At 37.8% G+C, this 14927-nt stretch overlaps 1 protein-coding gene across 1 annotated transcript in view; it reads right to left on the bottom strand.

The window, feature by feature from the left end:
* Positions 1-10016: 10016 nt before the first annotated feature.
* acox3 (acyl-CoA oxidase 3, pristanoyl) overlaps positions 10017-14927 on the bottom strand; it is a 29401-nt gene continuing 24490 nt past the window's right edge. Inside the window, exon 19 of the mRNA XM_042401550.1 lies at positions 10017-11448. Within this exon, the coding sequence (XP_042257484.1) occupies positions 11329-11448 (120 nt within the window). The 3' untranslated portion in view covers positions 10017-11328. The remainder of the gene's footprint in view (positions 11449-14927) is intronic.

Genomic DNA, 14927 nt, shown 5'->3' with positions numbered 1-14927 from the left:
TTATCAGTTCAGTCACTTTTATCACCTCTGCTTTTGTTATTTAAGGCCTTCCTTCAGTCAACTACAGGCAGAAGAATCAGTATGTGTGTGTCTGTGTGTGTGTGTGTGTGTGTGTGTGTGTGTGTGTGTGTGTTCGTGTTCATGCATGTGTGTGTCTCATCTGCATTCTCTAATCTGAAAGGTGTGATCTTCAAAGGGCTACACCATTGCTCACTCTTTGTCTATGGGTGTATAACCAAATTTTCCACAGCCAGTTCCATGTCATGTCAAAGATGAGTCAGCACTCCTTCTGACACACACGCACACTATAAAAGTATAACTCTCCTCTCTGTTAGGACCCTGTGCCCTTGTGTCTTGTACAGTTGACCACACTTTGCTCCATGTACCATTTCTCATTAAAATAGGATCTTAGGTTTGTTGACTTTGGCCTTCAATCAAATATTAGACAATCAGTGTGATTCACTGTTAATATGGACAGTCCTACTTGACCACAACTAGTGAGTGCTGTTTTTATTTTGTATTATTTGTACAGTATGTCAGATGTTTGACCCCAATCAAATCAAATTAAAAGATTGTAACATAGGCCCAGCAGCTTAATTCCAAAACTGTTGACATTGATATTTGCCTTCTAAAACCCTTATTGAAATTGATGATTGTCACCACCATTGTATCCTTTGCTGGAAAAAAGATCTTTACAAAGGAGTTTGTGCTATCTGAGCATATCATCACTGAAAGAAATTGGTTGTCAACGGGACTCTTAACCTAGATCTTAATCCCGAGCCATCCAGAAATAATCAGACTGTAGACATGTGCATGACAATAAATGCTCCAGTCAAACAGTGTCACTAATGAGTCCCATTTCAGAGGTTGCCACCTTCAACACTGAGTACATCATTAAGTGCTTGGTCACACCAAAAAGTGGCACAGCAAAATTCGCACATCCAGAATACGTGCTGCCAGACGTTTGCTGATGTATTGGTCATTTGGGAGAACAGATTATGTTTATTTGGCAAGAAAGACTTGCTGTCCACATCTTCGATGGCTCTTTGTTGTCTATAGCAGAAGGTATTAGAAGGTAGAAGCTCACCTCACAAAGTTGTTATGGTGAAGGTTTTACAAACAGTCGCCCATTTACACAGCCAGCAGACACACAGAATTGCATCTGAAGTCATGCTTCTGGCCACCAGTCAAAGGCACACCCAATATTCACTCTCCTTTTAGCTCTGGTTTGGTCTCCACAATCTCGTGAGACAAATTTTTGTCCTTTATGCTGTGTTCACCCACTAGATGCTAATTTTGTCTGTCTGCTGGTTGGTGCCTCTGCTGTATTTGGTGTACATGGGGTTTACCAGAGATTTTTAATAGAAACAAGATTGATGAAAGCAGTAAGTGTGAATCAAAACATTAAAGTTACAAGTTAAAGTAAAACCGAAACAATGAGCTGAAAGATGTTAAAAAGCTCTGTAGAGCTGAGGGGAACTGCAGAGTTGGTGATAATTCTTTGTGGGTTTGTCACTATAAGCAAAACCTTTCACATTATATATAATAATTTGATCCATTGCTAATATGAAGATATTGATTAGAGCAGCTTTAACATTGCTTGGCAACAGACTGCTGGTTAGATTCCTCACTACTGAAACCACCAAAAACCTTTATGCTCAAGTTAAAAACATCCTGAACCTATCTCTGTACTGGACACAGAGATGAAACTGGACCTTTATTTGATTGAGGGAGTTAAGGCAAACAAAAGCATCTTTCAACCAACATCAGTGAATCACTTATGCTGCAACATGCAGTTGATAGACTGTGACACAGTTGCAAAACCTTTTAAGATAGTGTTTATGTCCAAAAATATCCAACATTGTTATCTTATCTCTGGTTTAAGGTTGGTATGCTCCTTTAATGCTGTAAGTTGTCTTTCCATAACCAAATGTGAACCAAATGTGTATTGATTTAGTTGAAATGATGTATTCTGTTGGAATGAAGTGCACAAAATGTGAGTGTTTTTTTTACATTGTCTCACCACTGCTGCTGCTGTGGTTCAAAACTATTTGTGCTTTTAGTATGAATAGACGCCTGCTTTTCTCACATCACCAAAACCAAATGTTTACATGTAAGTTGCCAACAAAGCAATGCTCTACATCAGCCTTTGGAAGTAACTTTTTCCACCAAATAAAGTTTTCACAAATGTATAATTTTGTTTTATGACATTTCTAATGTCTTGATGTTGTGATTAATAATTTTCCTCACCTTGAAATCTAGGTCATAGCCTAGGGATTGACTCATGGGACATTTTTGCAGGAAACATTTAAGAGCTATTCAGCACGGTAGTACAATACCTGACTGTGTGGAAACAAGGCCGAGCTCTCCTCATGGCCAGTCATAAACATTCCTGAGTGGAAATAAATCTACCTAAGCTGGAATGTAGAGAAAAAAAAACACAAAGGAAACTGGGGTTCAGTGATAAAGTCACTGCAGACAGACGTTGATCGTTTTAAGCCATAATCACTCTTTCCCTCCCAGCTCTTGACAGGTCATGAGTTTATTTTTAACACAGTGGGTAGTCTTGCACAGTGCCATAGCCAGAGTTTTAGAAAAACTGAGGTCATGAATTTAAGTCCCTCAATGCACCTTCAATGTGCAGGCAACATCCAAGTTTTGAAAGAAGCATAGTGCTGCTTGACTAGGCCTTTTTCACAGCAGTCATTTTGACTTGTCATAGCAGGAAAAGCACAGGTGTAACTAATAACATAATCAATGGCTCTGTTCTATTCAAGTGTCCAAGTAAACTATGACAGTATGACAGTCAGTCAGCACACACAATACCAGGACCCTGAAACTGAAGCAGCTAAAATGGAATTCATCCATCATTCTTTTGATTATTCACACTTGTGTTTTTCCTACTGTCACATCAAAATGCCTTCTGTTAAAAAGGCCTATTAATTTTTTTTCATCAACATAATGAGACAACATTTTAATGAACCCATCTGTCTCTCATTTATTTTCCCTACAATGTCCACTTCTGCAATACAAAATCTATTGCAGCAACTGAACCATGATTAAACTTTTGTGTGTTTCTGTTAAGGCTAATTAAACACATTGACGGTCTTGATTAAATATGACTTAAAAGGACTTATGATCTAAAATCTAAAAACCTTTTTATCAACAGTAAGGTATTGTGTAGGCACCAAAATCAGTCCTAGTTCTTTATTTATTTTTTGTTGGCCTAATAGTAGTCAAATATCAAGTCTAAACTTGTTGGAATCATCCTCTAAAATACTCTCCATGTCTAAGTGTGCAATTGAATGAGTTGAATAAACTTGGTGTCTGAAACCCCAAATTCCTAGGAAAATGCAGAGGACATGACCTCTGGATGGTCATGGTCTCTCTCACAGATCTTAGCAATGTTTTTTCAGGGACTTATGGGAGTTAGTCAAACAGCTTGAATTTTCTATCTAAATTTTAGGCAGTTTGTATTCCTTGATTTCAGTGAGGTCCCATTGGAATTTGAATTGTTCAAACTTGAGATCATTATGTTTATTACCAGGTACTACCCTCCTTTTGTGAGCAAACATTCACATTATGTTTCAGCATGTAGGTATGTTAAACTAGACAGACTGGTCAGATTGTTGATGAATGTAACTGTAATGTGTAATATATCACTTGTAATAAAGGCCAGATGGCTTCATTTTGAACATTTGGCCTACTTAAACAGAAATTATGTAACCACCCACATCTTTTAAATGTAAGAAATTTGCAATTTTTTATGATGATTTTTATGTAAAAGACAAATGATCCAGCTAATACATTCACAAAGAAAAGAAAAGAAAAAAGTACAAAACATCAAAATTAACAGGGTCCATTTGAACAAACCCACTGCACTGTGAGCACTGGACTCAGCTTTTTTTTTCATTTTTTGAAGTGTGTCTTGCAGCAGATCCTGCAGCTGGGAGACATTCAGCAAATGATTTATGGTAGTGGAGTAACACTGACCTATATTCTGGACAGACTTGTATTGTAGAGAACTAATGGGAAGCCAGAATGAAAGAAAAGTCTGAATGTTGAGGTGCTGAGGCAATGTAGGCAGACTGAATTCACCAACACTGTCTTTTCACTGTTATAGTAAAGCTCATTGCTTTTGCAAACTACATTTAGTTTGTCCCATCAGCTGAATACTTCCAATTTAAAGGAAATTTTCATCTTTATCCAACCTGACCTGATTAAATTTTATACACTAACTTCTTACTTACTACATAATTTACACAAAGGGTGACTGCTGCTACTGAACATGGCCCTGTTATATAACCATACAGGTTTGATACGTAGCTCGTTTCTCAATCATTCCTTTTTGAAAAAAATAATCCAGACGTCTGCAGTATGATCTCAGCCAACCTTTAAAATACATACAGTAGGCTGTTGAACCCCAAACCACATGCTGGGAGAGTTTTCCAGTTGTGAGTGGTTTTGAATGTTGGCAGTCGACACAAGATATTTCACGTCCCTTCCTGGGAGTTAAGAGGCTTACAACAAAGCCAAAACAAATAGAATGGCTTTCCAGATTCCATGGATCCATCCATGGATCCCATACTGGTTGGGGGAGCCATGCGCCACTGGGCAACTTTCAAAGGAATGAACTGGGGCCCCGCCCCCAACACCGTATCCAGTTCTATTAATACATCCTGGTCATAGGAATTTGCCCATTCAGTCTGTGCTTTGTAGATTTGGAGAAGGCCCATAGGGCACTGCACAAATATGGGCTGCCACGGCCATTGCTATCCAGTATCTTGTATTACCAGAGCGTAAGTTTTGTCCATTTTCTCTACAATAACTTAAATATGTTATTTGTGGGTGTTGCAGTTCACCAAGGCTGTTCCTTGTCACCAGTTCTGTTTGTGCATTTCATGGAAAGAATCCCTAAAATCCCACTGAGGAGTAGGGCGTTTCCAATTTGGTGAAGCCAGGTTTGTGTTTCTGCTTTTTGCAAAAGATAAAGGGTAAATGGCTGCATTTATATAGCACTTTGGTCCAAAGCACTTCACAGTGTTTTTGCCACTCATTTACCCATTCACATGCACATTCACACACTGAGCTGCCCCGCAAGGTGTTGGCTTGACCATCAGGAGCAATTTGGGACTCAATATTTTGCCCAAGGAAATTTGTAAACCTATGGCTAAGAGAGCTTGGTAGTCACTGAAAAAATAAGACAAATTTTCTTTGTGTCTGGGCATACCCTTAGAGACAGGGTGAGGAGTTCAGATGTCAGGAAGGAGATAGGATTAGTGCCATTGCTCTTTCACACTGACAGGAACCAGCTGAGGTGGTTCAGGTACCTGATCAGGGTGCCTTGTGGGCAGCTCCCTGTAGACGTATTCCAGACTTCCAACTTGGAGCAGACCTGTGGCAGACAAAGACCGCTCTGAAAGTATTGTTTATCTTATATGGCCAGGGAACATCTTGGGATCCACCAGAAAAAGCTTAAAACTGGGTGGAGACCCAAAACAGTGACCCAGGAACATGTCAGGATCCTCTAGGTGGAGCTGGAGGACATGGCTGGGTAGAGGGAAAGCTGGGCTATCTTCTTTATCCTGGTATCACCATGACCTGGACCTGGATATATGGCAGTAAATGGGTGGACAGATGATAGACATGCCTACAAAACTTTTCCTGCTGTCTCCCCAACAGTCAAGAGCAACCCTATTTCCATGAGCAAACAGCCTTTAATTAGAGACCACATTATTCATTTGGGTCTAAAAGCACAGTTTCAAGCACTGAGGACAACCTCAATATGGGAAAAGCAGACATGGTTGTGCTGAGTCGTTCTGTGGTAGGTTCAAACAGGCATTATGTGGGGATACAGTGGCTATAAATGTAACATGCCGGAGAAATGAATGAGTGCCGGCCTATGAGACCATGATAACAGGCTTTCAAATTGGCTGCCAGTTGCTCTTGGCTTGGTTTCATGTGAGCTCCTTCTTAAGAACAGATGGATTTGTATTTTTATGTTATTATGCGTAATCTAATATGAAGTCTCAGGTATTGATACCACAATTAAAATGTTTGATTGCTGATACCTAGCAGTACACTATCTTTTATATATTTTTGTCATTTATTACAGAATTTTCTTTGATTTTGAGCTTTTTGTCAAAAAAAAAGTTTTCTATGGCTTTAGCTATCTTGAAAGTAACTGACATGAACTTTCACTTAAATGAAAAGTCAATAAATTGAGAGTTCACCAGCATAACAATCATTTCACAAATGTTTTTATTAAAACAAGCATACAAGAACATCAGCAGTAACATAAAAAATACTGCCTGGCAGAGATTGACAATTGGTCAAACATGGGAAAAACTTGTATATGTGTATCTTTTGTCACATGAACTGGTAGAGGGGTGAATGGGCTTAGTAACAGTGCTGAGTCAGTGTAGTTAGCTGGATTTCAAGATATGGCACTGACTCAGTTGGTGTTAATATAGACATGCCATTGTATTTCCACTTGGTGATAAATCTCAGATCTTTTTTATGTCTCATACTCAAGTAGATTTTGAATAGCTATGTAACCACATCTTAAATGAGGGACACTTAAATATGTCTAATATGTTTAAAGAAAAAGCCTGGAGTGATGTTTATTGTGTTGTGCTGATGGACTTCTGTCCCTTGCAGAGCCTTTGTTAGCTTGGTGCTTTTCTTAGAGTTGCTTTGAATTGCCTGGGGGGTTACTCTGTGAAATGGAGTTGCATCAGTGTTGCCACATTTGACTGAACCTGTCAAACGGAACCTGAACCTGGTTTATTGTCCATCTGACATATTAAATAATACATTTTTTATCTGAATTGGGGTATAACATCATGTTAAAATAAAATGTATTCTGGTTATGATCAGATTTTTAGAGTGTCCCGGTTATGGGTTGTGCAAAACACTATATCCACGTTTCCGAAACCTAGATAAGGCCAGTTTTGGGAAACCTGGATATGCTAGCTGGAGTACTCCAATAGAAACCAGGATACTGTTGCATGTAAACACCTGATCCAGGTATCTCAACATTCTCTGCTTAGAGAGAAATGAGTGGCTGAGATGTTGAGGAACAACTGGACACAGATGATCAGACACCTGGATATTGTATGTATACGGGGATATGGGTAACCACGTTTCTCATGCTCAATGTAAACAGCATGTCTATCATGTGTAGACATGATGTATTGTACAAATAGTGTCACACTTGTTTCATTTATACATGCTAAAAGTGATCTAATCCTGCCTACTTTCATACCTCTGGACATATGGCCAATCACAGAGTGAAGTGGTTGATTCCTGGATTGTTGGTTTTGTAAAGTTACAAATATTGCCAGAGACAGCCTCCCTGAAATCTGACATCAGATAGGTGTACCCAAAAAAGCCACCCAAAACCATTTTTACCTGCCTTCTGAAATATAGCCTAAAGTAGGGTGGGAAACCACCCTGATGGAAAGTTCCAATTGTCCCAAAAAAGGTTGCTTCAGTTTCTTCTTGATTGGGCTAATAAACAGCTGTCAATATGTTTGTGTAGCCTAAATACATCTCTAACAATAAAGCTGTCCAAATCTTCCAAACTCACATTTCCCACAATAAATTACAAGTCATCTGACCAGAAACACAATTTTAAATCAAACTGTAAAAGTTCTACCATTCCCCCTTCTCATCAAACTGACAAATAATGTAGTGTAATCCCTCATAATCCACTGCTCTGAAAGAATGCCATATGTAAGCGAATTGAACTGCTTTTTGGAGCCTCAAAAAAAAAAAAAAGAAAAAAATCCCACAAGTGAGACAGTACTGACAGTCATAACTGAAAGTGTGTGTGTTTATGAGAATGTGTGTGTGTGTGTGTGTTGGGGGGGGGGGCATGTTTAAACCTTTTCTGACAAGACATTATATATTCTGATATGAATCACACTGTTGGCTATGACTCTTACAGCAAATCACTTTGTGTTTCACAATACAGAGAGTTATTTCATTCTGGTGTCATGGTTCATGAGTTATTAGAAAGCTGGCAAGAGGACAGACCTGAATTTACAGAACTCAAATCTTGCCAAAAGTTAAATGCAAATGAATTGCCTTTTCTGACAAGAAACTATATTATGTGATATTAATCACACTGTTGGCTATGACTCTCACAGCTTTGTGTTTCAAAATGCAGAGTGAATTATTTCATTCTGGTGTCGTGGTTCATGAGTTACTGGAAAGCTGGCAAAAAGACAGACGTGAATTTGCAGACCTCAAATCATTGCTAAAAGTTAAATGCAAAACACTGGTGTGCTTTAATTTATTAGTGTTATCTTTACTTTTTATTAATTCTCAGGGCTTACAGACTTCTGGGCTGAAATGTGAGATGCAGTGTTATGTCTTGAAGTCATTGATAAATTCTGTCTTCACTAATCATTTTAAGTGTCTATTTCTGAGTCCCCATGCCATCTACCCCCCCACACCCCCTTCCATCATCATCCTTTCCATTTTATCTCCTGTCTTCATCTGTCCTCCCTCCTCTCTTATTCCAAGCAACATCTTTATTTTGTCAACTGTCATTTCAAAGCCAACCTGTAATTTTGTGTTTTGCTTTCGGGGCAGACGGCTGATTCTATAAATGGTGAAAGTTTTGGGTCTTGACATGATATCTTGATAAATGGAGTGGAGCTTAGTGAGTTGGCAGTGTCCCAGAGAAACACACTTACTGTATGATCAGTGGAGGGGAAGTAATCAACTCAACTTTATTTACATTCATATGTTATTAGTTACTCATAAGGAGTGCAGCAGTAGAATAAACATCAATATATAGATAGCAGCAGCTTTGAGAGGCTGTAAGCTGCAGCGAGGCTAACATCAGCATGCTCACAGTTTGCATGCTGATGTTTAACAGGTATGTTTATCATGATTATTACCATTTCAGTAAATCACCAAACTTATTACAATTCATCCTGAGGGGAACATGAATGTGTGAACCAACGTTTATAACAATCCATCCAACAATTGCTGAGATATTTCAGTGTGGACCAAAGCAGAAACAACAGAATAAAATGGCTAAAAATGCAGCAAAGTGTCCAAATATTTGTTTTATGCTCAGTTCACACAGTAATGTGGCTATTAAGAGGACACTAAAGGCTTGGATGAAGAGCTACTCAGAACTGCAATATTTCAAGCATTTTGAGCTTGCATGGCGCTCTTCCTTGAGCAGCAAAAGCTGAATTCTTAGGAACTGTTTGTCTAAGCCGTTATGTGTTCCTTTAGCCTCTTAGGGCTGGCATTCCTGCACAAATTAAAATTAAACATATTTTGAAATTTCTATGCATTCAACAACCTCCCTCCCTATTTTCTAGAGGCAAACTTAATTGGTTTAATGGAATTTTCTTCCAAAAAGTTTTATAATTTAAAAACAGTTTGGATGTGAGACATACACAAACACTTCCTTTCCAGACCACATAAACTTACTGTGACCCTGAGAGACAAGCAAAACTGGGTCAAGATGTGTTTTGATCCATGAGAGCATAAAACAGATAAGAATCTCCACTCTCCATAAACACAAGAGCCCTGTCTCTGCACAAGAAACCTTCAGTAATTCTGTGCTCAAACTCTACATTTAACTTTATGAACATTTAATCAATTTACCTGCTGTAAATGGAGGTTGTAATATCAGTTTGAAACTGAACTGTGAACTTAAGAGTTTAGAACAATCAACAGTGAGCTGGAAGGAGATGTGGGGATTTGGAGTCACTACTGAGAAAAAAACAAAATTGTAGCCAAATTATACCTCTGATATAACTGATGTTGCATACAAGCACATTGTGTATATTACCAATATTTTTATGGCAATGATATATACATTGATTATTTTGAAGCTGTATACTATTATCAATATCATTGGTAAACACTGGAGAAGGTGGTAAAATAATTTGCTAACACAGAGACTAAATTCTAAATCTACAGGGAGCGACTGATGACAAAATACAGACAAAATACAAGACCGCACATATTGTGCAAAATAAAGAATTTTTGTAAATCTATTTAATTTGTATTACAAGAGTTGTGATAATTCTTTACGGGGTGATGAGGTACTGTGCATCATGTACAGTATAACACAATTTTCAGATTAATAAAAATATGACATCACATGATATGATACATTTCTCATCAGTCAACTAACTACTAATCACACTTAGAGGTCTATTCAGTTTGGGCTCAAATTAAGGTCAATGAGATTTTAAGCTTGAGAAAAAAAAAAAAATCGAACTTTTTAAGCCTGTCAAAAAAACAGAATGCGTAGAAAACATTTGTATTGGAAGAAAAATGTTGTGAATGTCTAAATAAAATGTATTAAAGTACCAATGGTGAGATTGCACCTGAAATTTACTCAAAGTTCCCACACTGAAATGACACACAAGTACAATTTTTGACCCTGTATTTACAGTGTGTGCATGTGTAACTTCAGTGTCACACAGCAAGAGAACTGACTCGAGCTTCCACAGTTTGTTTTTCTACAACCACAAATCTTAACTACACCTTCATAAACTTAAACTGATTTGATATATACATGATACACAGACACTGGCTTTGAATTATTTTGAATCATGTCACAAGCTCAAAATATTATTGACCCTTTTTTGACCCCAAATATTGCAGATTATTTGTTAACAGTAGAAAATTGTGTGAGATATGAATCTTTCTAGGCACTTGCAGTGATACTTGGTATGGCCATAAAAATCATTTTAAAATATTACAGAACAGATAATGAATGTCAGCTATTGAAATCCTGAGACACACATAGATTTAAATTAAAGCTGAAATAAAACAATTTTTAATCAGTACAGTAGTAATCAATTTCTCATTATATCCATGTGTAATACAAAAAAAGAATATTTCATGCAACTAAAATCCCTTCTGTCTGGTGGTTAGCATCACGACTAGCCGATTACTTATAGAAAGGTGATAGAACATTACTGCTTTAGGCTAATACAATGTAATTTCTCTGTCTATGTTAACAGAGAAGCAATGTAATACACAGACAGTGGACCCTGTCATGAAACCAAAAATATATAATATTAATTTCATTGTTATATAACACAATTTACAAAACAGATATATATGCTGTAGTAGAAATGCAATTTAAACTCAGCTGGACTTTAACATGAAATGTTGACTGATTTGTCAGATCCTGTTTACTGTCATATTTTATGTGATCACAGCACTTGGAAGCATTAAGGTCTGTAATGTAAATGTAGCCATATAGGGAAGTCATTTAAAACTACATTGTTGGAATTTTTTAGGTCATTTTTCACTTGGTCACCCGTGTGTGTCTGGGTTCTAGAGTTTTGGACGCAGGGATCCGACCACAGGTTTGTCTGAGCAGAACTCTTTCCACCAGGAGGGGCGTTCCAGTACCTGGTTACCCTGCATCACTGTTGACCACAGGTTCTTATACAGCTGTTAGGAGGAGAAACAAGCACACAAGTCAGAGAAGAAGTGTTAACTGATCTGAAAAAGAGAATCCATAATGCAGACCAAGGACCACTTGTCTTAGACAACAGTTATGTATCAGTTATGTTTTGATATGAAAGAGCCTCCTCCCTGACTAAACTGAGTTGTCATCATTATTTCCTGTTTTACCAGTGACATCAAAACCCTGCAATTACACTGCCCATTGGATCCATACCAACCACACAAACAAGCAAAGCTGTCATCTCGGCCATACTATAAACATACTACTGGCCTTCCAAATGTCACATCTTTTCCTGATTGCAAACACATTGAATTATGGGCCAGGAGGTCACTGTGTACGTGACCACAGATAAACAGGAAGTTTATGTGGTTGCACCACATTGAATCTGATTGATTCAGTCTGATGAGAAAAGCGTCTGAGTAATGCTTACTTAACTGTTTATCTTTGATTAGTTTGAAGATATTTCTGCTTTATTATATTGAAGTTTACAGGAGGGAGGATGAAAAGGAGCTGACACATTCAGACTACTACAGACAGACAGCGGGTAGCCTTTAATGACTGTTTTTACTGTGAAGTCTGATGGACTGATATACCGTTAACCCTTTGAACCCTCTGCTGTTTTCATCATTTACAGGCACAGCCAGGCATGCCATATGTGTTTTAGAATGTATTAAATGAAAAAAATAGTTTGATGCATTTCAAAATGGTTTGAGTTTTTTGTCTGTACATCAACAAGTTTTCAATACAGGGGAAATATTTGTATATGAAAGGATACAGGAGAGTGGAGAGGGTACAGTGTCTTTTATTTGTGATAATCTAAGTTCTAAGTTTTGGGGGATAAAGGCAGGAAGTAAGTAAGAAGCAAGTAATGTTACCATAAAGTCAGTGTGAGTTAGTTCTGGGCTACACAGTGTTCAGACTTGACTGGAACTCTAAAAGCCAAAATACACAGGGCACAGACGAAGCATGACACATCTGTTGCAACATGGCTACAGCAGAGCGCTTTCATTATCATCAAATGAAGCTCTATTTTTGCACGACTGGTCTATTTTTTTTCTTCTCTTTGTGCAGCTACCCAGCCCTCCAACAGGTACAAACTACATACAACTGTGTAAAAAACAAGTACAAACTGTTTAAAAATGACTATAAATAATAAATACATATAAATAAATAAATACCTCATTGTACCAGAGGCAATGCGAGGCAGCAGTGCAACCTTGTGGGTTTTTTTTACATTTCACATTAAAATAAATCAATCATATTAATGTGTATCCACAATCCTATGGATAAAACAATCAAGTTAATTAATTCAGTACCAGTTAATATAGCCTAAGCTTCCAAACCCTGCATAACCAACTGCATTAGTACTTGGCAAAACTCAATATGCACACAGTGACGGAGACAGAGTTGGTGTAGCAGGTATAAACCCTGCTCTGCCCCGCCTACATGATGTGCCGCGTCCGTGCCTGGTGTACTTCAGCTGTAAGGAGGAAGGACACATGGATGAACGTTTAACGAAGCAAATTGTGTCCATCAGGTGAGGTGAGTGAACCATGACTGTGTCAGGAATCCTTCCTGTGCTGTGGTAAGTGACTAGTTGCAGATGGTTAATGGATCTGCAGAGCAGACATGAGCTCCCCTTCCAGAAAACAGTACAAATAATACATCATGAATCATGAAAATGACTAGTACCCAAAGCTGGATTACCAGCCAGGCAGAGCAGGCAACTGGCCTGAAACCTCAGACACTCAGGGACCCCAAAGGCCTTATATATCTTGTGTGTCAGTTGGTTTGTGGTATATCGTTTGGGAATATGTAGTCTTGTAGATGGAACATTTGAGTCACACAAACAAATCCATTATTTTTTTATTATACATTTATGTTATGTTTCATTGTTTATTATGTTGTTATGTTATGTTTCATTGACTTTGAATTGACAAGCACTTTGAAAACCACCTTTGCAAATCAGCTTGATCAGTATATCAACTCAATATCATCAGTGCATGAATGCCAAAGAACAACAAGTCAAGTTTATTTTGACACTGTAAATGTACTGCTCAGTATATATCATAATTCTTTAATAACCTTATAACTTTTTGTGTTTTGTGTTGTGTTGTGTTCATATTTTCATGAAAAAAAGAGTATCTTACAATATATACAATTTTTCCATCACATTTTTTAAAACTTTGAAATATCCATATTAGTATTTTCAAATTCAGAATTGGTCAGGCCATTCAATTGAGAATGAAGAATGAAGAGTGCAACAAAGGAATACTGAAGGTATATTTAAAGCTCTCCTCTCAGAGCTTTGAATAAAAATTAAAAGATGAATATTGCAAAAACTCCAAGGGTCTCCAATAGTCTTTGACTTTAATGAAATACCTTAGTATACTATTAACCTCAGACCCAGATAAAAATAGTTTCATATATATGCTTCCACATGTCCTGACAAAACAGCAAACTTCAACCTTCTGTTGTCTTTTCATGCATTTTCTGCATAGTTCTGCCCATTAGTCATCTGCCATACTTCCAATGCCTGACTTAATATACATATGTAAGACACTCAGAGAAACCTCTTAAATGTCTTGTTGTAGATGACTTGTAAATGTTTTTCGAGTAAGGAGGATGAAGGAGAAAGTTATACAGAAGAAACAAAGTCACTGACAGAATGACAGCCAGTGGTATCAGCAGATTTCAACAGATTTGCTGCAACAATAAACTTGACCTACCCTGAAGCTGACATTAAGTAATAGAATACATTGTGGATCTGCATGGCGCCTTTATTTCTCAGGAAAAACAAACATTAGTTGAACCTTCTTGTGAAAGAAAGATGTTCTCAGACAGTGCAGAGAGGGTCATCATCAACAACTGTCAAACACTACGCACTGTATGACTCTTTTTAAACCAAACTCAACAGTGTGTGTTTTCCTGGAAGAGGCAGAGAGAACAGCCAAAACTCTGCAGTCTTCTTCCAGTAATGAGACTGACCTGACCTGACTGACTACATGTCCCAGAGTGGGACTACAGGGGGAAAATTGCAGTTTATTTCGATTCATCGTGCTTTATACATGCATCTACATTGTGTTTGTCTGCCAGAAGCTCTGTCAAGATCTGTCTTAAATTGGCTTTTTACCCAGTTTTAAGCCACATTTTTATGATGCAACTTTTAGATCTTGGTCGTTTTTCACTATATCTTTTAATCAGATAAAGTATTTTAGTCATCAGACGTCTGGATCTGTCATATCTAGGTCTCTTCCTTCACCCAAACTTCCAGACATCAGCTTTAGTTGCATTTGTCAGCTTCACATATGGCTAAAGGGATACTGTGAATCTCAAGGCATTTCGTTTGTAGACAACTTTCCTGAGGTGCCCAGATCTCTTCAGAAACAATAGACTTCACCCGAATGTGCATGGATCTTGGCTCCTGTCACTTAACATGGAGCTCACCTTGAAGTCCATTCAA

Source organism: Thunnus maccoyii, chromosome 22 (genome assembly GCF_910596095.1).
Source record: "Thunnus maccoyii chromosome 22, fThuMac1.1, whole genome shotgun sequence".
NCBI classification, from domain to species: Eukaryota; Metazoa; Chordata; class Actinopteri; order Scombriformes; family Scombridae; genus Thunnus; species Thunnus maccoyii.
The sequence above is the reverse complement of the archived record's forward strand: the minus strand, read 5'-3'. Positions and strand labels throughout refer to the sequence as shown.